Below are 24,654 nucleotides of genomic sequence, written 5' to 3'. Positions count from 1 at the left end.
TCAGAGCAAAATCTGGCTTCTTCATGTTCTACCTGGGTAACCTTGGGCAAGTTATATAACCGTTGTCCTTCTCAGCTTCTTCATCTATAAAATAAACATGAAAAAATAACCCACCTGGTAGAATGAAGTAATATATACAATGCATTTAGAATTGTTACATAGGTAGGTCCTCTTTGGTGTAAGCTATCATCCCTGTTATCATTACTTGAAAAGAAAACTTCCAGGAGCAAGGCAATGACTTAGCACCAGTTAGAAATAATACTTAAAAGTATAGGCTGTGTTGTCTAATGTACTTAGGCTGTGCCACTCAGAAGCTATGACTTTTGGTGTGTTACTTATTTTTGGTGCCTTATTTTTCTCATCCATCAACTACAAATAATAATACTATCTGATGGTTGTTATGAAGACCCAATGAGATAATGGTTATAAAATACTTAGTACATTGCAAGACACATAGTGCCCAGTGAACAAGAGCTACTGTGACTGTTATCCCATGTCCAAATTGGGGCTGGAATCCAGTGGCTAGAATCCTAGTCCAGTTGCTCTATTTACTAAACCAAGGATACACCAATTATAATTCAGAATTCACTAGTAGACCTTAGCACTCTTAACTGGAAAATGAGGTGCCTGCCTGCCTGCCTGCTGGGTCCCGGGTCCTGGCTCCTGGCTGTCATTACTGGTAATAGCTCACCTTATGTGTCTCCATTACAGCCTTTCTGACATGGCTGCCACTTTTGTGATCTCGCACTTTAGAAGGTAGGCTGATCCTCCCAATAAAAAAGAGAACGGTAGGGCCTCAGCTCCAAGCAGTAGGTGGAATTCCCACCAAAGGGGAGAGTTTTCAGTTGTGACCTCTGAATTCTTCTAGACCTCAGTTTCCTGGTCTATAAGATTAAGGGTCTGGTGGTAATCTTTAGCATTCCATTCTACAATACTGAATTCCTTAGGTTATAGAAAGTCTGAGTTTAATGAGTTCCCTCCTCTTTGCCTAACCATTTAAATTGTAGCAAAACGTCTGTTGCACATTTTGTTAAAAGTTAAATTTTATAGCATGCTTTGGAAAAGGAAGTTGAAGTAAGTCAGAAGCAGAACGAAGACAATGATATTGCCATCTTCCTTCAACTAATGTTCCAGTATCTTTATTTTCAAACGCCTTGGGTGAAAACTAAATGTAGCCCTTTACTTCAAAGATGGCACTTGTTACAAAGCATTAATAATCCTTTTCTACATATTTTCCTCAGAAGTTCTAACTACAAAGCAGCTGGCCCTGATAGTCTGATAAAGGCCTAATTTATAGGATGAAAAATGGAAGGACTTGGCTTTATTCTGTTAGTATTATACTCATGTTTTCATAGGTTCTAAGGTTGGGTAGACAGTTTTCATGAGAGTTGGGAGGAGCTTCAAATTGAGGTGCAGCTTCTGTCACTTACTAGCTTCAGCAGGTCATTTCATCTCTTGATTTTCTATAATATGATAATTAAATGTGTCTGCATGTATGTGTGTGTGTATGTGTGTATATACCCAGGAGTTGGTTTCATTTTCTACAGTTTGAGCTACTTGCTGTCAACTGCAGTCTGGAAGCAGATCATCCTCCTGACATATTGTGAGGTCAATAGTAGCCTAAGGCTATGTTGTGATGCCTACATCATCCACCTCACTTCATCTCATCACATAGGCATTTTATCATCTCACGTCATCACAGAAAAAGGAGGAGTCCAGTACAGCAAGACATTTTGAGAGAGATCACATTTGCATAACTTTATTGCAGTATATTGTTATAATTGTTCTATTTTATTTTCATTGTTGTTAATCTTTTACTGTGCCTAATTTATAAATTCAACTTTATCATAGGTATATATGTACAGGAAAAAAACATGGTATATATAGGGTTCAGTGCTATCTGCAGTCTCAGGCATCCACCAGGGGTCTTGGAATGTATCCTCAGTGGATAAGAAGGACTACAGTGTGTCTGTGTCTGTTTGTGTAGGGAGGAAGGAACATGCCTTGAGGCGAATGAATATATCCAAATAAATGCTTTGTAAACTATGAAGACCTTCACAAGTGAATAGTAATACTATTATAGATGAGATGCTCAGTACTATTCTAAGCATATGTAAAGGAAACACAAAAGTATAGAATATAATTCCAGTCTTATGGAAACTCTGAGTATTTGGAGAAATAAGTTTACTTGTTTTTTTAATGTAAAGACATAAGTACTTTCTCTAGCCTCAAGCTTAATCTACAGCTCACGAAATGTACAAATATAATACCTAAAAAATTAACTACATCATGCTCCCATGAAGTTACTGCAGTGCTTACATCCCCAATCAGTTTGCTTCTGCATGGTTCTACAAATGAACATATATAACCTCTTACCTGTATAACACTTTGGATTGTTAAAATAATTTTCAAAGCTATTCCTTCATTTAAACCTATAATAAAATCAGTTATGCATGATTAACTTATCTGATTATAAACACCAAAACTTTTCTTCTGTCTTTAGATCTTTATAACTTTATACTTCTTCTATTTTGGGATTGCCTACTTGTCATCAGCGCTGAAGTCAGTGGATCTGCATGAATCGGGAAAATTTCAACACCAGCTTGCTGTGGATTTGGACAAGAATATCAACATCCAGTGGCAAAAACATGGTTACCCTCTGATTGGATCATTGACCTATTCAGTGAAAGAAATTGAATACATTGCCCGAGTCATTGACAGAACTGGAGGAGAAAAAAACACTGTCATTGTTATTTCTCTGGGCCAGCATTTCAGGCCCTTCCCCATTGATGTTTTTATCCGAAGGGCCCTCAATGTCCACAAAGCTGTTCAGCGTCTTCTTCTGAGAAGCCCAGACACTATGGTTATTATCAAGGCAGAAAACATCAGGGAGATGCATGGTGATGTGGAAAGATTTAGTGACTTTCATGGTTATGTCCAGTATCTTGCCCTTAAGGAAATTTTTCAAGATCTTAATGTGGGCCTCATTGATGCCTGGGATATAACAATTGCATATGGCACAAAGAGTGTGCATCCACCTCAATCTGTAGTCAGAAATGAAGTTAATATATTATTAAACTATATTTGCTAGATAACACCTCTGAAATTCATTCACTTGATTAAAAATATTTATAAAGTGTTTGCAGTCATGCCAGATCTTGTGTTTGGCTCTGAACTCCCAATTAGCATGAGATCTGCACCATTGCTAATCAATAAACAACCAATTTAACAAATAAATAACTTCTAATTGGGCTTCTACTTAAGAATAAAAATTGAAAATACCCATGAAAAAGGACCATACTTCTTGATCAGAGTCATGCCACTCTTCACAAATGGGAAGTCAGGACACCTAATGGTTAAAAGTTGTCTCTGATTCATGGAAATCCAGTGCAATAAAGTCATGTAAAAATATTTGGAGATAATGGTCTCATTTTTCTTGTTTCTGCTGCTAAAGACAAGCTCAAGATGACATCCAAGTGGCAAGAGAAGTCCTGAAAGGCAATTCTCCATGCCTAGAGTCCTAGAGGAGCAACAGAATTCTAAGCAAGGCCCCCTGGATACTGAAAACCTCTGACTTTTCTCTCCCTATAAGAACTCCAACTGCTAGGAGCTAATTTAATTTGATAGAATTTATCTTCCAGGAATATAGAACAACACAGGTAAAAACACAGTTCCCTAGAGTTTAGGAAGCTGAGCTTCAGTCCTTTTGTTGACAGTAATTTTACAATTTTGGATAAAGCACTTCAGTTCTATGGGCCTATTTCCCAAATAAAGGAGTCAGTTTAAAACTTATGGTTTTTCAAACCTTGATCTGTGCAGATCTGGGTGCTCTAGGTGGTACTTCAGGTACTTCCTGAATGGACAGGACTTAGAAGAGGTGCCTGGTGGGTAGGGTGCAGGTTCTGTTATACCATTTCAGCCAGACTGTCAGCCATGCTAACCTACAGGTGTGTTGGACTTGTGGGAGAGCTTGTGATGAAACATGTTGGAAACCCATGATGTAGATAATCAACAACACTGGTTTCTGTAATCAACATTTTAATCTCTCTCTCTTGCATTTTAACAGACCTTCCCAAAATTTGGCCAAAAAAGAATGATTGATAGAATTTCAGTTGAAAGGTACAACATAATTATTATAAAACAATTTGGCATCATATTCTTCCTTAATTTTTCACTCTAAACCATGTCCCAGATACCACTGGGCCTCTGACCTACTCTTGGTATTTCTAGGCAAGAACAATTATAATAAAAACAATCTATTTATCCAGGTTCCTCTGGGTAAGGGATAATAAATTTTCTACTTATTTGCCCATGAATCATGGTTCATGGTTCAAAGCCCAGTAAACATTCAGATGGTCAAAAAATATTATCATATGCCAGGAACTGTTCTACTCTTTAGAGATAAAGTGGTCAAAAAGGCACATGAATTCTCTGCCATAAAAAAAATTTACACTGCAATAAAAAAGATAGAAAATAATTCCAACCTACTAAAGTAGTGTCAACAAAGTATGTAATGGACAGTGGTAGCATGCTGGTGATGGAGGTAACAAAGATAGTGGAGAAGGCATCTCAGAGAGGAAGGCATTTCAAGTGAAATCAAACTACTAGTGGAAAGGAGGTATCCAAGAGGGAAAGATGGAACAGAAAAAAAATGACAACTATCAACCCCCTGAGACATGATGGAGCTTGATTTATATAAGGAAGAGGAGATCATTATGCCTGGAGTATTGTCAATGCAAGCAATATGGAGGAAGAAGTTAGAGACAAAGGCAGGGGCCAGATTATGTATGGCCTTTGTAGCCTATGGCAAGGAGTTTGAATTTTTTTTTTTTTTTTTTTAATGATAGTCACACAGAGAGAGAGAGGGGGGGGGGGGCAGAGACAAAGGCAGAGGGAGAAGCAGGCTCCATACACTGGGAGCCCGACGTGGGACTCGATCCAGGGTCTCCAGGATCGGGCCCTGGGCCAAAGGCAGGCGCTAAACCACTGCGCCACCCAGGGATCCCCTGAATTTTATAATTATAGTGGGAAGGCAGTTAAGGGATGAGAAAAGAGAAGGAGCAGGTTCCCTGAACCAGGGCATCACCGTAGACTGTTGCAGTTGTTAAGGTCAGAATGAACAAGAGTTGTGAAACCATGGAAACCTGGCACAGCATGTGTTGTTCTCTGTTAGTAAAGTGACTTTCCATGACCACTTTTCGGCTGTAGTGAGAATGAATAAGGGGCATTAGAGGTCTTATTCGAGGGGCAGATTTTTTAAAAAGACACACAGAGGGCTGTAATTTTAGAACAGAGACTACCTATTAGAATGTGACCTGGAGATTTAAGTAAAGAAAGGGAAATAAGTTTGTAATGTATAAATCCTAAGAGAAAGTGTAAGCCCAGATAGGATAATACATTCAGGATAGCTCTCGGAGATTAGTGCTTCTGGTTCTTCCAAAAACTAAATCATCATAAATATAGAGGTAACTCTTGCTTTGTCTCGACATTTGGTGTGGCCATTTCCTATCTGAGATAATTGCCAACTATGTACGCAGCAAATGCAATTTGGTCTTCTAACAGGAGTAAAAGGTGAAAATGTCTGGCACCCAGCCTTTTGGGCAGGACAGATTCTTACAGATGGATAAATACTCCTAAAAGAAACAAAGAGGTAAATATTTTCAAGGAAAACCATTATAAAGAGGCAAGGATGTTAAATATATACTGAGAAGAAACCAAGAAGGTGAGAGTTTTTTAATTACATATATGAAGATATGGCCAAGGAAAATGCTTTAAAAACTGGCATATTCTAAGTAGCAGCTAGTGCTAAATTCCTGCAGTTATAATCTCTCTTGTGGCCGTATCATCTGGATCCAATTAGAAGGTAGAAACCAGGGGCAGCCCAGGTGGCTCAACGGTTTAGCACCGCCTTCAGTCCAGGGCCTGATCCTAGAGACCTGGGATTGAGTTCCACGTGGGGCTCCCTGCATGGAGCTGCTTCTCTCTCTGCCTGTCTGTCTGTCTGTCTCTCTCTCTCTCTCTCTTTCTCTCTCTCTCCCCCTCACTCCCTCCCTTCTCTTCCCCCTCCCCCTCTCCCCCTCTCTTTCTCATGAATAATAATAATTAAAAAAAAGGTAGAAACCACACCATGAACTAAACCCAAGAAGTCTTGAATAGAGAAATAGTAAACCCTTGATAAAGGAGAGATTATAATATGTAAGGAAACCACATGGTACCCTTAGGGTAGAGGGAGGAAATTCAAGGAGGGAGCAACTTGGAAGGGGCCTTCCCAAGGCAGAGGGTCAGACCTTGTTGGTGAAAGTAGCAGAGGTTGCTGTTGGTCCAGGCCATGCCCAGTGTGCAGTTGCTGAGCAAGCAAAAAACACCCTGTGTGGGTGTGGGCAGAGTGCAGATGATTGGCCAGCAGGGGCATGGGCATGCAGAGCAGGTGGGGACTCTGCAGGAGACCTGCCAAAGGAATGGGTGCCCATGCAAGCAGGAGGCCTTCATCAGCAGGAAGTTTTGTGGTGTCATTTTCTGGGTAGCAAAGGCCAGGGAAGATTATCATTAGTCCAGGACAAGTCTGCAAGGTCATAAAATGATGGACAGGTCCTGGGAACAAGACTGGGAAAGAGCTCCATCAGATGGCCCAGTATCCACACTACCAACCCACTGCAAAGCCACTGAAAATGTCAGCATAGATGATGCTTCCTACAATGTCCCTTCATCACCCTCTACTGAGAACGTTTAACAATGTGCAGGAGAGAAGCTTAATAGCATTCTGTCCATTATTGCAGAGAATATATTGAAGGGTAAGTTTGGAGCTGAGAGACAATAAGTTGATAACTGTTACAGTCATCAGCTTACTCTTTTACTGGGTCATTTCCTTAGAAAACAAGACCATGCTCTAATATTTTACATCTCTAAAAACAGGAACAAAAATTTTAAAACCTATGTGTTAAAAAAACCCTATAGATCCCTGGTATTACATTTCTCTTCAATTACTGTCACACATCTTCTCCCCTTTGAACAAAACCTTCTTGAAAATGTGATTCTATATTTACTCTCCCCATTGCCTCCTATTCTTTGTTACAATACATTCCAAGTTGGCTTATGCTATCCACTTCTCCTGTTAAGCTCACCTTTGTGTCATCAAATATGATGGCCCCTTGTCTGTGTTCATCCAATTCAGCCCCTTGGTGTCATTTAAGTTGAATACGTCTTCTTCGTTCAGACCCTCACTTTCCTTTGTGTAACATGACTCTATGTTTTCCTCTTGCCTGTCTAGAAAGTTCCTCCCCCTCTCCTTTGACAATTCTACCTCCCCTACTTGGCCTCTAAATTTGGAATACCCTGGGGTTCAATCCTACTCACCTTTTTGCTCTATAGTCTCATTCTGAATGGTTTCTACCCTCTGGTTTAAATACTGCCTATAGTTTTAATGACTTCTAAATTTGTCTTCAACTTTGGTCTCTGTATTGTATTTAGGAATTGCATATCTAATTGCCTACTTAATTCTCTATTTCCCTATCTAGGAGGTATCTCAAACTCACCATGATCAAAGTACAATTCTTGATTTATATTCCAAAACATATTTGTCCCTAGTCTCCAAGTTTAAAAAAAAGAAATGTTAGCAAGATCCACACAGTAGTCAAAAAGTATCCTTTATTCATCCATTCCTCTCATTTCCAAGTCCTGCCATAATTTGTTCTATGTAGACAATCTGTCTCTTCTTTTCTACTTCAGTTGCTCCATCCTGGTTCAGACTATACTATCTCTCTCCTGGAGTTAGGCAACAACTGGTCTTTCTGCTTATAATCTTGAAACCTCTATAAAGCATTCTCTACACAGCTGCTAGATTGTTCTTTTGAAAATACATATCAAATTATTTCACACCCTTAGATAAAAATCTTTCAGTAGATTCTAAATCCAGCCTCAGAGCAAATGTCTCCTAAAAGGTAATTCTTCCTGGCCACACAATCTAGATGCAGGTCCTCCATCTATTAGCTAATTATTATGTTCCCTTTTTATGCAACTGTATATCACTATTCAAGATGATCTCATTAAGTTAGTTTTACATCTGATTTTTACCTGCTCTACTCAATGCTATATTCTAAGCTCCCTAACTATAAGAGTCTTGTGTTGCTCACTAGATGTTTTGTCTACAGTATATAGAAAATGCCCAGAATGTATTGGTTCAATCTGTACGTGTTGAATAAAATAAAGACTCCTCTTACATTTGCCAGGGAGAAAGCTGGATACAACAGTGACTAACAGTCACCTATTTGGAATTACAGAGCTATTTTATGAATAGAATGGCATGGCATGTAGTAAAGACGTGTTCTCTTTCAGGAGAACATATCCATGATATTACAGAAAGACTCCAAGATTCATCGAGTCTGCCAAAGCCCATGAGATATGTATCACAAAATATTTTCATGTTGTGGCTCAGAAATCAAAAGTTTATGGACAAAGATTGCATTTTTCATTATTACCTATTGATGACTGAAGCTTTAAAAGAGAACATAGAGTATGGACATATTAATAGTTGTATCTTTGTGTTGCCAGGAAAGATTTACTCTTTTTGGAACATGAAGAATGATATTGATCCAAGTGGCTCCTGGAAAGGGTTTGGCACACTTAGAAAAACAAGGAAGAATTAGATTTGGTCTCTGACCAGAAAGTATTTATAATCCAACTAAAGAGATAAACTTGTATAGAAATAACTTAGAAATGAAACTAGGAGTATGCCAGCATTACCTAAACTTCTATATCTCACACTAAGTTTGGCTCTAAAAGTGTCCCTTTGATGGGTTTCCCACTTCCAAAACTAGGTAAGGATCATATTGACTATATATTCCTGTCTTAAATCCATTGTCTAAGCTGTTCCTTTTTAATGGAAAGAAAACCTTTCATAGCATTCTCTAATTAAAGAGATCTGTTCTCCTTCAAGTCCCAGATCTATATAGGCATACTCAACCACTCCCTCTTCTGTGCACCCATGGCACTATTTTCATAGGGCTATAATGTTCTATTGTAGTAGAAATAATTATATGTGTCTGATAACATAGGTAACACTGAAAGTAAATTACATATTTCATGAGAGCAGGGAATATATCTTTATCACCTATAAATAGTCCCAGATCTTTAGAGCTGAGAGATCATCCTTGGATTCCCCGTTATTTCCAAGTCTGCAACTGCAGGTATGCAATACATGATTGGGACTAAATGAATGAATGAGTGATTAAGTAATTTAGATGACTCATGAGGATAAAGCAAACTTTCAGATAAAACTTCCCTAGAGGGGCACCTGGGTGGCTTAGTGGTTAGGGATCTGCCTTCGGCTCAGGTTGTGATCCCAGAGTCCTGGATGGAGTCCTGCATCAGGCTCCCTTGAGGTAGCCTGCTTCTCCCTCTACCTGTCTCTGCCTCTCTCTGTGTGTTTCTCGTGAATAAATAAGATCATTTAAAAAAACTCTTCCCTAGAGATAAAGTATTAATGGCAGGAAAAATGACTCCCTCTCTTACCTACCTTCAACTATTTTGCCTTCTGTACTGAGCATTGTTTCTGTCCTGGCCAATGTTCCCTTCTAATAACAGAACCCCTCTTTTCCTAGAGAACTGCAACTTATCCACTTTATATCATACTACTGGAACTGTCAACCATGTGGTTCTGCGTCTCTTTGGATCCTCCTCATCTATGAAAGTGTTCTACTGCCTGCATAAGTGATTGGTCCAAGCAGAGTCTATCAGAATTGTTATTTTTTGCTGGGGTTTTTCTATGACCTATAAATTCTGAATCTCTCATTGAGAGATCTTGAACACTGAAGACCATTATGACGTAAGCTTCTTGGGACTACAGTGTGAAGAGGATCAGTCTGAGAATGGATCCAAGGAAAGAGGACAGCAGAACCTAAAGGCTTAGAGAATTGGCTTACCTTATTTGACTCCCAAGATGAGTCATTCAGTTTCCTTTTGGTTTTTCCTTTAGCTGCCATGGAAATTACTAGCATGAGTTGGAAACTACAACTGGAAGAGTCCTGGGTAATGTGTTTCTGTAAGGTCAACTTGCCCCTAGAGAGTAATAAATAGAGATTTCAGATGCAGTTGTAAAAGTCATTATAAACCATAGAAAATTAGAATTAAATAGTCCTAGGATCTGTGATTGATACCCAAAAAAATACTTTCTGGATACCCTGATGGGCAATAGTTGAAATCATATTATTTCTGTTTTTTGCTATGAGTCTTTTTGAAATAAGTAAAGGTGGACACAAAGAGTTTGTGTGGAAACTGAACAGTTTTATTTTACATATTTCTCTGGAAACAAATAGTGAAAGAAACGGATTAAAGAAACTACCAAGTGCCTGCATATGTTTTTACACTTAATCCTCACATACTCTAAGAGGTTTGTACTGTTAATATCCTACTTTATGGATAATGAAAATCTGCCTACAGATGAGTAGAAAGTTAAAAACTGTCAAAGATTCTAAAGCTTTTATTTATCACTATCTAGTGATAAAAGATAAAACAAGTGACTCACAGTATAAAGGAGTTTTACACAATATATTAACAGTAGAAGGTAGGAAGCTGATGATAAATGAGAAAAGCTATGGAATTTATTCAAAATGGTGGACTTGGCACACACTGTATCCTTCCCTCTAAAATAAGTCCACAGAAATGCCTGGAAGGAGATTTATAAAACTTCATTATCACACCAGAAAAGAATTTCCTTCAACAAAACAGAGTGTGAGAAAATCCAAAGACTAATATCAGAAGGGATAAGATTAACTAGAAAACTCCAGTCCAAAATGAATTCAGGGCTGGACTGCCACAAAAGTTTCATATGACAGAATCAGGAGAGACCCCTGAGAAGATTGTAGTCTCTTAAGTGTGCAATACCATTATATCTAAAAAAAAAAAAAGATGTGCATACCTTAATTTAAAAATAACTTATTGCTAATTTTCCAATGAATCGTAACACTGATCATGGATTACCATAATAAATATGATCATGAAAAAGTTTTAAATATTGCAAGAATTACCAAAATGTGACAGACACAAAGTAAGCAATTGATGCTGAAAAAGATGGCATCAATAGATTGCTAGATGGAGGGTTGGTACAAACCATTACTTTGTAAAACAAAACAAAAATGCAATATCTTCAAAGCACAATAAAATGAAGCACGACAAAATACATCTCTGCAAGTGGGTCAGTAGTGAGTCTCAAATTTAAAGATAAATGCATCCCCAAAACTTACCAATCATTTGAAAATGGTGAATACTTGAAAGAAAAGGTATCGAGCACAACGAGAAGAAATTTGCACATCAAAGAAGCAGTAAGTTATACAGAACTTAAAATCTAATTCATTTCTGGAGTGACATGAGAAGATGTTGCAACCATACTTAGAGTTAGCTAGATGTTTGCTAAATTGAATGTGTGATAGGTGGAGTAAAGAAAAAACTAGAGGGATACACTGAAAATCAAAATGAAAACAATACACAGTGTAAGATGAAATATTAAGGATTCCTCCAGAATATAGAATAGAAGGAAAATGAGATCAAAATTGTGAAAGGAAAGTTAGCAGGTATTAGTTCCCAGATTTAAAGGGTCATGAGCCATTAAAAGTGCCAACCAAGATAAAAAGGATTTGCATAAATTTCATAAGATCAAGGACGAAAAGAAAATTTTAAAAAGTTCCAGAAGGATATTAACTATGATATCTGATATTTCATCAGGCACATTAGATTCAAGAAGAAAATAGAATAGTGCTTTCAAAGCTATGAGATAAATATTTTTCATCTTATGGTCCTATACTACATAAACTTAACTATTTGTGGAGGCAAAACAAAAACCTGTTCAATGTTATGTTGGCCTTCTCTGAAAGCACTAAAGAATGTATAACAAGATAAATCAATTTTGTATATAGGAGTAGATTTTAGAAGTAAGGTTATTGAAGAAACTAGAAACACAACAATATTGTTATAATTGTGAGCTAATATATAATATGTAAAACTTACCCTTAAGCATAAAGAATAGTAGTACAGGTGGTGATGGTAGTAGCTGATAATTGCTGAGCTTAAACTAAGTGCAAAACATTGTTCTAAGTATTATACATGTATTAATTCATTTCATTTTCCTAACAATCCTATGTACTATACACCTGATAACTGATGATATTGAGGCACAGAAAAATTGAATAACTTGCCATTTGTCACAGAGCTAGTAGGTGATAGAGCCAGGATGTGAACATATAAACACTGAGATTCCAGATGATAATAACATGTGTTATGTACTAAACTGTCCCACCCAAATTTGTATGTTGAAGTCCCAGCCCCCAGTACTTCAGAATATAATTTCATATTTAAAAATGAGGTCTTTAAAAAGGTTAAGATTAGGCCTTTTATGTAGGACCTTAATCCAGTAAAACTGCTGTCCTCATAAGAAAAAGAGAAGAGACACCAGGGAGGCACATGCACAGAGGAAAGGCCATGTGAGAACACAAGAAGGAGACCAATTCCAAACCAAGAAGAGGGACCTCAGAAGACGCCAAACTTGCCAACATTTTGACCTTGGATTTATAGCCTCCAGAACTGTGAGAAAATAGATTTATGTGGTTTATACCACTCAGTCTGTAGAATTTTGTTATGGAAACTCTACCAAATTAATACTGGTTTGAGTGAGAACAGTGTAGCAATAGAAAAATTTTACATGCTAACAAATTCTAGATGCATCTTTTAAAATAGAAATTTAAGCTTACTGTTCTTTTTAATTAAGAGCAACTCACAAAGAAATATCTAATTTTAAACCAGAAGAGGAAAAATATGTAACAAAGGAAATACATTTTATTAAAAAATGAAATGAGAAAAAAGAAACCAAGACCTGGAAATTGGATTTACAAAATAATATGGTAGAAGGTAGTCTGCATGTTATCAGTTATTTATTATATATAAAACTAAAATTCCTAATCAAAAGACAGTTCAGGTTAAAATAAAAAACTAAGCCTGCACTTAATATGCAACCCAGGAATTACCCTCCTGGACATTTATCCTAGAGAAAGTAAATGTTATGTTCACGCAAGAATCTGTATACAATTGTTCATAGCGGCATTATTTGCTATACGCCAAACTTGGAAATAATTAAATGCTCCTCAGTAGGCAAATGATCATGCAAACAATGGAATGCTATCAGCGATACAAAGGAGCAAATTGTTAGCATATGCAAAAGCTTGGATGGATCTCTACACTATATGCTAAGTGGAAAAGCCAATCTCAAAGCATCACATATGGTATAATTTCATTTATGTAAAATCTGTGTAATGACAAAATTATAGGCAGAATAGGTTAATGGTCACCAGAAGTTAGTAATAGTGGGAGAGCAGGGTGGTGTGATTACAAAGGGATAAATGAAGATCTTTGTGGTGATGGAATAATTCTGTATCCTGGTTGTAATGGTAGTTATACAAATTTATATATGGGATAGCATGTTAGAGAACTATAAGCATGCATTGTACCAATGTCAAATTCCTGATTTTGATCTTATCTATAGTTATGTAAATTGCAACCATTGGAGAAAACTGGAAGAAGGGCACAGAGGAGCTCTCTGTATTCTCTTTGCAACTTCCTGTGAATCTGAACTTTTAGTGCAAGGCACTGTTCTAAATGTTGTCATGTATTAAGTTAATCCTTATCTCAACATTATGAGTTGTATACCTAGAAACCGATCATAGTAAGGCAATGACAAAATGGGTAGAGTTTTTTTTTTTCCATACAGTGAACAATGGCACTTGGTAAGCATGTTAAAAACATTTGTTCTTTGAATAAACCTATTAGACAATTGTAATATTGAATAATTAGAAGAATTAAAAACAAAATTTAAATAAATAGTAGATAAAATAATGTAATACAGGAGATCATGGGAGCCAAGTGTTTCTTTGCATAAAGGGAACAGCAAAAGATAAAGATAAATTTTAAGTTTTGTTAAATATGCATATTAAATGTTTAAATTCATTAACTGAATATACATATGTGCATACACACACATACACACAATTAAACTTCCAAAGCTTATAAAGAGAGGAAAAGGAGAAAAATGTAATCATCAAAATATAAGAAGACAAACCAGAGTGACAAAAGATATTTGCAAAAGACATATGCTATGACATGACATGATGATATGATATGATAAGACTATTATCCAAAATATATAAATAATTCTTAAAATTCAACAATAAGAAAACAACTCAAAAAAATGGGCAAAAGACATGAACATTTGCCTCATCAAAGATATACAAATGGAAAATAAGCATATGCAAAGATGCTCAACCTCCTATGTTATTAAGAAATTGAAAATTATAACGAGAATGAGATATCACAACATACTATTAGAACGACCAAAATTCAAAACATTGACTATACCAAATGTTGGACAGGATGTGGAGCAACAGGAACTTTCATTCATTGCTGGTCAGATGGTAACAACCACTTTGGAAAATAGTTCAGTAGTTTCTTAGAAAACTAAACATCTTCTTACCATATGACCCAGCAATTATGCTCCTTGATATTTCCCCCAAATGATCTGAAAACCCATGTCCACACAAAATCCTGCACATGGATGCATGTAGTAGCTTTATTCATAATTGCCAAAAATTGGAAGCAACCAAGATGTCCTTCAGTAGGTGAGTGGATAAACTAAAGTACAACAAGACAACACAATTTTACTCAGAACTAAAAAGAAGTGAGCTATCAAACCATGGCAAGACACAGAGTAACCTTAAATGCATAATATTGATACATGAAAGAAGCCCATCTGAAAAGACTACATATATGATTCCAACTATATGACATTCTGGAAAAGGCATAATGAGACAGCAAAAAAAATCAGTGGTTACTAGAAGTTAGGGAGGAGGAAGGAATGAATAGGTGAAGCACAGGAGATTTTTAAGGCAGTGAAACTATTTTTCATGATAGTACAATTGTAAGTACATGTCATTGTCACTTGTCAAAACCCATAGAATGTATGATACCCAAAATGAACTTAACATCAAATATGGACTTGGGTGCTAATGATGTGTCAATGTAAGTTCCTTGATCATAACAAGTGCACCCCTCCATGATATTGAAAGGAGAGACTGTGAAGGTGGGGTGGGGGTGGAGGGAATGGAGAATTAGAAAAACTTTCCAATCAGTTTTTTGAATCTTAAAATGCTCTTAAAGTATATTTTTTAAAAAACACATAATTCTAGTAAGAGGACAGGAAAGAAGGGAGAATATGGTAAATAAAAAGCAAAGCAGATGAGAGAAATAAATTCAAATATATCCATAATCACAGTAACTTTAAGTGGACCAAATTTTCCTTAATGTTAAATAGCAGTGATTTACAAATGAGAATTTAAAAAAATTAAGTCCCTCTTTAAGCTGTTCAAAAGATACATCTAAGACCTAATGACACAAATCAGGTTGAAAATCAAAGAATGGGAAAATAGCAAATATAAACAAAAGGGATGCTGTGATATCTAGTTTAACCTAAAATAACGAACCCTTGGAAGAACATAATGACTTTTTAAAAAATTCTCTAACAGCTTTTTCTCCTTAGACCTTATTCCTGAATCAAGAACATCAAGTACATCTCCATGGATCTGACACCTAAAAGGTGAGTCACCAGAAGGGCAGATTGTCCCTAGGGAATGTCTAGACACAGGAATATTGTGGCTGAGAAGGCAAATAAATCTCTGGGCAGGATGGGATGTTCTAGGAATAAGTTTGTTAATTCTATAAAGATTATAATTTTGGGACAACTAAATTATGAAATTCTTAAGATCAAGGATAATGTTTTATAATTCATGTTTAAATCACTAGCACCTAAAACATTATAGACATAAATATTGGGTGAATAAATGAGTGAATTAATGTATTATGTAAATTGTATCATACAATGATTTATTTCATTATGCACATACCCGAATTTATCAATACTTTCTCTAGACCAAAGGCCTATAACATGTAAAAGGAATATGGTGATATCAGAATGCGCAAATAAACCCTACCTGTGTTTTCATGCTCCCTTGTGAAGATTTTCTACTGTAATCTCCTGTCCTATAGGATATTTCTACCACCAGTTTTCTTACATAGCCTTACCTTTACAGCAGTGCTTCTCAAAGTACGGTCCAAAGACATGCACATATAGTCCATGTGCCAGTCCATTGGCTGGTTTTACTGGTCCTCATCAAGATATATATAGGAATTGAGAGTAAGCATTTGAAGCATTCTAGACAGTTTCAATTACCATGACATTTATGCAGATTTTTATAGTCTCAAAAGTCATGGTAGCTGACAGTTTTAGAAATAAGTAAATAACTTGTCTTTCAGCACAGATATGGTAAGAGGCTTTGTGCCAGGGCTGTTTGCTGAATATGTCACTCGTGATCTTCAAAACCAAATCTTAGGAATTGGCATAGGGCTTAGGCATCCAGGCATAAAAAGACAGATGAAGTTGGAGTTTTGTTTCAGAGCTAAAGTAGCAGCCACATGCTAAAACTGATGCTGTTAGATGGGGAAGGGTCTGAAGCAGGGAAGAAGGAAGAGCCCCCTCAGCAGAGATATGAATTGCACCACCTTTTTCTGTCCTACAGAGCAAATAATCCTTCCTGTTTTATTATATCCTTTTCAAAGTGGTAGAAATCTCTCAACCACCCACCATTTCTTTGCCTGGTGTTCACCAACAATGTGTCCTCTTAAGTAGAGTTATCTTCAGACCCCAAGTTTTCAGAGCAATGTCTACCCAAATAGTGGAGCCACTGGGGTATTTTTACACTATGACCACAGGACTTATGTGTCTTAAAACTAAGAAATTTCTATTCCAAGGATTTCTGGTAACATATGGGAAGAGATACAGGAATCTCAAAGATTTTCTGGGTGATTTTCTGGGACACACCCAGTTAGCAGAGCCTAGGAAATTCTATCACCATCCAATTGCACTATTCTTTCTTGCCTCTTCAAACTTATGCTCTGGGTTAATCATAAACCAAGTGACAGTGAATACAGATAGATGAAAATAAATGTCTACAGGGACAAGAAAAATAAGTTTCGTACAGCTACAAGAGAGAGTTAAGAACTCAGGTACTTTTCCATCTACTCAGATGAAGAAGTCATTAAAACAGGTGAGTAAGCAAAACTAGAGATTTCACTATCTTCAATCTTGCCTGTGATGAGTAGGGGAGAGGAAAAAGCAAAGCAAAGGGAATTAGAAAGTCTGTGTTCATGCCAAACATCTTTTTTTCAAGTAAGAGAAAGGAAGAAAAAAGGGGAAAGTTCAAAAGAAAAATGTAGTAAACAAAAATGATTGCAAGAGCCTCTCTTCTTGACAAGGACAGGCTAGTTGTCCTGACATGGCATGAAAATAAAATATTTTTCTAATAACCAATGATCCAAAGTACCCAGTTCTCCATGGGGAATGAGCATATATACAGTCACTCAACCTAATATCTAGTTGGAGAAAGAAAATGTCAAAAATACCTGCTTACAGATGATAATATTTTTTGCCTTGTTTCATGTATGACATTGATTGGGTGGAAAAATGTATATATATGTCACAGGAATTTGGAATGCGGGAGAGATTTCTGTAGAGATGGGCTCTAAGCTGGGGACTGACTGCCTATCAAGTTTGGATTGGTACCAGGCAAGCCATCCCAGGTGGGAAGCAGGATGTGTCATAAAGCTAAAAAGCAGGAAGATCTTTTTGATTTATGTCTTTGAATATGCGAGTATCCTTATACTGTATTTTGTGTATATATTTTTAATTTACATAAATAGTTTTATGCTAAATACTCCTATTTTTTCCTTCACTTAGCAATGTGTTGAGCAACCCTCCATGTTGTATGTAAATGTCATAAATCGCTTCTGACTGCTGTAAGGTGTCTCACATTAGACATACTTCTTAACCATTTGATAGTAATACATATTAAAGTCCATCTAATTCCCTGCAATTACACATATATAGGAAACTGAAATAAAAAAATAAAATTTTGAAAGTAATACTTTTATGAACCTGACTGAAAAGTCATCTGATATACTCAAATTGGATTGCTTGGATTAGGACATAGGTATACACAACTTCAGGGAGAAAAAAAACCTGCTACCATATTATTTTCAAACTTTATTATATTTGTGGTATACTCACTAAGGGTACAACAGACTTATGTATAAAAATGCAATATATATTATGGCCCAGTTGGGTTTAAGTGAGCAAGGTAGGGTGTTTAGCTCTAGAAAACATTTAAAGATAAAAGAGAGAAATCATATAACCACCTCAATAATCAGAAAAAAGGCCTATGACAATTCAATTTCCATTAATTCAACTTCCTTTAAACACTTAGCAAACACCTTTTTAGGATATAGTTTCCTCTTTCGCTGAAGTATACATGATATACAATATTATATTAGTTTCACAGGTACAACACAGTGTTTCAATCATGTCATTACAGAGTGCTCCCCACAATAACTGTCACCATATGAAGTTACTACGTTATTGATAGTCCCCGTGCTGTACTCTACATCTCTGTGATCTATTTGTTTTATAACTGGAATTTATAAACCCATTCATCTATTTCACACATCCCCCCATTCTCCTCCCTTCTGGTAACCACAATTTCTCCTCTGTATTTATAATTCTGTTTCTTTTGTTCACTTGCTTTGTTTTTTGGATTTCACATTTAAGTGCAAATACATGGTATTTGTCTTTCTCTGTTTGACTTATTACACTTAGCATAATACCCTCTATGTCTAACCATGTTGTCATGAATGGCCAGATCTCATTCTTTTTTATGGTTTAAATAATAATCCATTCTGTGTGTGTACCATATCTTTATCCATTCATCTATCAATGGATGCTTTGGTTGCTTCCATATTTTGGCTATTGTAGATAATGCTGCAATAAATATAGCAGTGCATATATCCTTTTGAATTCATATTTTCATTTTCCTAAAGTAAATACTCAGTAGCAGAATTATTAAATCACATGGTATTTTCATTTTTAAGGAATTTTAAGGAATTTTCAGTTTTAAGGAATCTCCATACTGTTTTATAGAGTGGCTGTACCAATTTACATTCCCTCCAACAGTGTATGAGGTTTCCTTTTTCTCCACATCCTCCAAGACTTCTTATTTCTTACCAACACTTGATACTAGCAATTCTGGTTAGGTTAAAACCATTGGTAGTGAATGATAGAGCTTCCATGATGGATACCTGGCTTCCCAGATGACCTCAAGGAGCAGAACCTGCCCAAACAATTACATGAGGGAGAAACAAATCCCTATCCTGTTTGAGTTATCATATTTTGGGAGTTTTTCCCCCCTAGCAGTTCAACCTGCCTACACCTACTATTAAGTATCTTTTCAATTTGCAATTAGCAATTCTGACAGGTGTAAGGTGGTATCTCATTGTGGATTGATCTTATTTTTTTCCTTCCCTTCTCCTATGTTGGTTTTGTTATTTATATTTCACATATGAGTGAAATCATGTATTTGTCTTTCTCTAAATTATACACAAGTGCATACATTTGCTAATGCTCAGAAAACTTCACTTAGAATGAACATATTCGGGGATCCCTGGGTGGCGCAGCGGTTTGGCGCCTGCCTTTGGCCCGGGGCGCGATCCTGGAGACCCGGGATCGAATCCCACATCGGGCTCCTGGTGCATGGAGCCTGCTTCTCCCTCTGCCTGTGTCTCTGCCTCTCTCTCTTTCTCTCTGTGTGACTATCATAAATAAATAAAAAAAAATTTAAAAAAAAAGAATGAACATATTCTTATTGCATACAAGTTATATCTCAAAGTCATAAAAGAAATACCTATTACAATTTCTAAGTAATATTTCAGCAATAACTGTACCAGGTAGCAATAGTAATAATGGAAAAAAGACTGCAAATTGAAAAAAATACTTAATAGTAGGTGTAGGCAGGTTGAACTGCTAGGGGGAAAAACTCCCAAAATATGATAACTCAAACAGGATAGGGATTTGTTTCTCCCTCATGTAATTGTTTAGGCAGGTTCTGCTCCTTGAGGTCATCTGGGAAGCCAGGTATCCATCATGGAAGCTCTATCATTCACTACCAATGGTTTTAACCTAGGTCAATGGACACCCAAATGGCCCTATACACAGAATTTAGGAAGTCTGTAAACTTGAATAGAAAAAAAAAACTATCTTGTGTTCACTAGATTCTAAATGAAATTTAGTAATATCTTTAATTGCAAATAATGACAACAAATCATAATAGCATTGACAGTACCTGTGGCCCAGTCACCAATTGAAATCACAGATACCACAATTCAGCTATTACAGAATCTGGAAATATCACTCACACTTAACATCATTTTTAAATTATTGTAAAATATTAGACTTGGCTGCTCAGTACTATTTGGTGTGCTGGGGCACCTGGGTGGCTCAGATGGTTAAGCATCTGACTTCAGGTCATGATTCTCAGGGTCCTGAGATGGAGCCCCACATCAAGTGCCTAACTTAGCAGGAAGTCTGCTTCTCCCTCTCCTTCTGCCCCTCCTCCTGCTGGTGCGCGCGCTCTCTCTCTCTCTCTCTCTCTCAAATAAATAAATAAAATCTTTTAAAAAAAAAAAAGACTTGCTATACAACTATATAATAATTATTTAAAATGTTGATAACTGTACTTCAACAGAATTAATTTTTGTTATAATTCTATGCATTTATGGATTTAAAAATATCTGCAGAAGAGGTCAAGGGCTTCATTAGACTGCCATAGGGGTCTATGTTACAAAGAAGTTTTAAGAACACCCCTGTTAGGATATCGTCATCATCCCCATGGTCAAAGACAGGCTGCTGCCCTATTTAGTTTGCATCAAGTGAGAAGAGAAAAGAATGCATGGAGGAGGTATATCATGGCCTTAGGGAAAGGCTAGAGTATGGCATGCATCCCCTTTGTTTGTATTCCATTTCAGACAACTCAGTCTCATGGCCACCCCCAAACACAATGGAAGCTGGGAAACACAAACACTGTGGGAGTTTTTTGTTTTGTTTTGTTTTGATTTGATTTGATTTGATTTGATTTGATTTTTCTATTTTTTTTAAACACTGTGTTTTTCAGGTGTCAGGGAAGAAAAAGTTTTCCTCAACCCTCTTTGAGTCACTGGTTGGATCTAAAAATTAAACTGACAGAGTAACAGAACAGCATGCAAACTTCATTGAATTTTTACTAGTACATGAGAGTCTTCATAAGAGAATGAACACTCAAAGAAGTAAACAGAACAGAAAGCTTTGACGTCTTTTAGACAATAAATTTGTAAAGACATAGGGGTTTGGGCTAGTGCTAGTCGAACTTGGGCTAGGTACTTTTTTGGAAGATTTTATTTATTTATGAGAGAGATAGACACATAGGCAGAGGGGTCCTGTGGGGAGCCTGATGCAGGACTCAATTATGGGACCACAGGATCATGCCCTGAGCTGAAGGCAGATGCTCAACCATTGACCCACCCAGGCATCTCAGGTCTAGGTACTTCTTATCTTCCTTAGCTAGATAACTTCCTTAAATTCCTAATTGAGGTAAATAAGGGTTAGTTTAACAGGTTTTGTTTGCAGATTCCTCTGGTGCCATCTCTGGGCTAAAAAGTCTATGGCCAATAAAATGAGGGTTGGGTTGGGTTTTTTTTTGGTGGGGGGGTTAATTTGTATTTACTGTTTCTTACTTGCCTGCAACTCAAAATAATTTTTATGCCAAAGAGTCAAATTTTGGGGTAGCATATTCAAGTTTCTTTCATAGGCACTGTGATAGGGCATTAGACATACAAGCCTAAGATAAACATTCCACTACTGAGCTACATCTCTGTTATTAGTAATGAAAGCGACAAGTATGGTCTCTGCACATTGACTCAGTCATGTCTGAAAATAACTGAATATAAACATAAGGGAATTAAATAAGTCAAAGACAATGGCCAGTTTTCTGATTAGTGAATACCATTTACAAAGAGAGAGAGAGAGAGAGGAAGAAGCAGAATAGAAAACATTCCACTGGACAAGTTGACTGAGATTTCTGTGAGCAATAGGGTACTGATAAAGCATCCCTCTGAGGAGTAAGGGGTAGGAGAAAAATCTATTTGGAGCATTTGCTGATTCCCATCATGTAAATCTACCCATCATGGCCACTTTCAAGCTACCAAGATGATATCATGGCACAAGAAGTTGGGAAAGGATGAGCCCAATAAGCTTTCACAAGGTAGTATGAGCTAGTGTACCTCTGCTGGTAAGTGCGAGGATTTCCAGGTGGGGACATTCTGCAGAAATTTGCACATGCAGAGCTCAGCTTTAGAAGTAGAATCTGAGTGAGACATCCATTTGGGAATCAATGAAATTATCTAGCAGTAGGGTTCTTTTTAAATAACATCAAAAATAAAAGGGCACCTGGGTGGCTCAGTCAGCTAAGCATCTGACTCTTGCTTTCAGCTCAGGCCTTGATTTCATCTCAGAGTTCTGGGACTGAGCCCCACATGGAGCTCTGTGCTGGGCATTGAGCCTGCTTAAGATTCCCACCTCCTCTTCCCCTTCCTCTCCTCTCCTGCCCTCCCCTCTCCTCTCCTCTCCTTCCCTCTCTCTTCTAAAAAACAAAAACAAACTCCAATAACAACAAAAAAGACAATGGGCCCAAAATGGAGTCATTTATGCTAAGTCCAATGTCACAAGACCAAGACCTACAGTTTCGGCTCTCCCAGAAATGGAATCTTAAATGATTCAATTAGTACTCACCTGATCAGAACTATTAGGTAATCTGCCTAATAGACACTTGCCATCCCTGAAAGAAAAGTAACCTTGCAAAAACCAACCTTCTTTTTTAGCTTCGTATAGTAACTTCCTGTTCTTACTCCTTTCTACCTATAAAAGTTTTTCATTTTATAGCTCTTCCTGCCAGGTTCAGATTAATATTTGCTCAAACTCTCAAATATTTAATATACCTCAGTTTACCTTTAATAGTTTTAGTATCAGAAGAGGGAACTGAATGAGACCCCTGACAGCCCTCAGAAGCAATGAGAAACCAAGCAAAACCTTGAACTCACTGCTTTCTTGCCTTGGAAGGTTGTAGGTAAGTCTTTTTCTCATCCTAGTTCTGCCATTTTTTTGTTCTAAGCTTTCAGACTTTATTTAAGAATTTCTTTCTCGGTGTTCTTCTCAAAACATGAAGGGTTCCAAAAAATCATCAGGTCACATGGTTAGGAAAGACAGACTAGAAAAAGCTGTGAGTGTGATTTTTGTGGATTGAACAAAGCCAGGTGATTAAAATATGATTTATTTATAAAGTAAAAAAAATAAATAAACTGACTTCAAACACCAAAAAAAAAAAAAAAAAAAAAGAATTTCTTTCTCGGGATCCCTGGGTGGCGCAGCGGTTTGGCGCCTGCCTTTGGCCCAGGGCGCGATCCTGGAGACCCACGATCGAATCCCATGTCAGGCTCCCGGTGCATGGAGCCTGCTTCTCCCTCTGCCTGTGTCTCTGCCTCTCTCTGTGTGTGTGTGACTATCATAAATAATAAATAAATTGAAAAAAAAAAAAAAAAAGAATTTCTTTCTCCAGACTGGTTCCAGAAACTGGCCAGAGTTGGACTGGCTCTGACTTAGAAAATGAACTTGGTCTGGGTCTGGACTGCATACAACTTAAACTGGACTGGGCCTAGTGTGAGCTTTTAGGTGACTAAAATTTTGTTTTAAGGCTGAACAAACAGGTTAACCTTATCAAAATAATTTCAAATTGCAGTGGCCACAAAGGAGAACAATTTACCCTAGATAAACTAGATTTAGATACCCTGCCTAGGGTACCTGAGTGGTTGAGCATCTACCTTCAACTCAGGTCGTGATCCCAGAGTCCTGGGATCAAGTCCCATATCGGGCTCCCCATGGGGAGCCTGCTTCTGCCTCTGCCTATGTCTCTGCCTCTCTGTGTGTGTCTCTCTCATGAATAAATAAATTTTAAAATCTTTAAAAAAAAAATAAGGTACTCTAGGAAAAGAAGAGTCTCAGGGAAGCACTCACCATAAAGGGTAGATGAAAGTTATCTTTTCTCTTTTAAGTTTCTTGTGACCAGAATGACACCTTCCAAGACATCCTACTCCCTCCAGATCTTGCAGATGGGATCCTGGGAAAATTGGCCGAAGCTCGCAAAGGGTAATTCTTATCAAAGTCAACTTTCCTAGATCTCTCCCTACGGTGCCTGATTGAGAGAAAAAGGTAAGTTTTCACATTATCACTTCTTTTCCAAATTCGGATTTGCTAGTAAAAAATAAAAAATAAAAAAAAAAAAAGGTAAGAATTAGATCTTGAGTTGTGACTTATGAATTTGTTTTTTTGGTACCCATTAGTTGTATATATTTTCTCTTCAGAGAAAGCTATTGCCTTCTTGTTTATCTCATTTTGTGTCCTGAGAACTTGGCTTGACAACCATCAGGTTGAAGGCTCTATAAATATGGCTGGAAAGAAATGTGAGTCACGCCCTACTGCCAGCTAGATATTCCTGGACAGAGGTGTGAGTTGTACTCCAATTGCTGCGAGGGTCCTACCAACTGTTGCATCTCTTAGAGGAATTGTCTGTCTTTTGATTATCTTAGGTCTTGGGAGACTAGTATATTTTGCACCCTTTTGGGGACAGCTCTTGTGTCTATGAAGTTGTTTAA

The 24,654-nt window shown here is 37.1% G+C and overlaps 1 protein-coding gene and 1 long non-coding RNA gene across 25 annotated transcripts in view; one reads left to right on the top strand and one right to left on the bottom strand.

The window, feature by feature from the left end:
- NXPE4 (neurexophilin and PC-esterase domain family member 4) overlaps nt 1-3,411 on the top strand; it is a 49,019-nt gene extending 45,608 nt beyond the window's left edge. For all 24 annotated transcript variants that reach the window (XM_072822084.1, XM_072822089.1, XM_072822092.1 and 21 more), the window contains one exon: nt 2,556-3,411. In XM_072822084.1, the coding sequence (XP_072678185.1) occupies nt 2,556-3,091 (536 nt within the window). In that variant the 3' untranslated portion in view covers nt 3,092-3,411. The remainder of the gene's footprint in view (nt 1-2,555) is intronic.
- Nucleotides 1-24,190, bottom strand: part of LOC140631002 (uncharacterized) — a 39,963-nt gene extending 15,773 nt beyond the window's left edge. Inside the window, exons 1-2 of the long non-coding RNA XR_012028655.1 lie at nt 24,017-24,190; nt 9,918-10,053 (exon numbers count right to left, since the gene is read on the bottom strand). This is a non-coding gene — a long non-coding RNA (uncharacterized lncRNA). The remainder of the gene's footprint in view (nt 1-9,917; nt 10,054-24,016) is intronic.
- Between the last annotated feature and the right edge of the window lie 464 nt (nt 24,191-24,654).

This window comes from Canis lupus, chromosome 3 (assembly GCF_048164855.1).
Source record: "Canis lupus baileyi chromosome 3, mCanLup2.hap1, whole genome shotgun sequence".
In the NCBI taxonomy this organism is placed as follows: domain Eukaryota; kingdom Metazoa; phylum Chordata; class Mammalia; order Carnivora; family Canidae; genus Canis; species Canis lupus.
The sequence above is the reverse complement of the archived record's forward strand: the minus strand, read 5'-3'. Positions and strand labels throughout refer to the sequence as shown.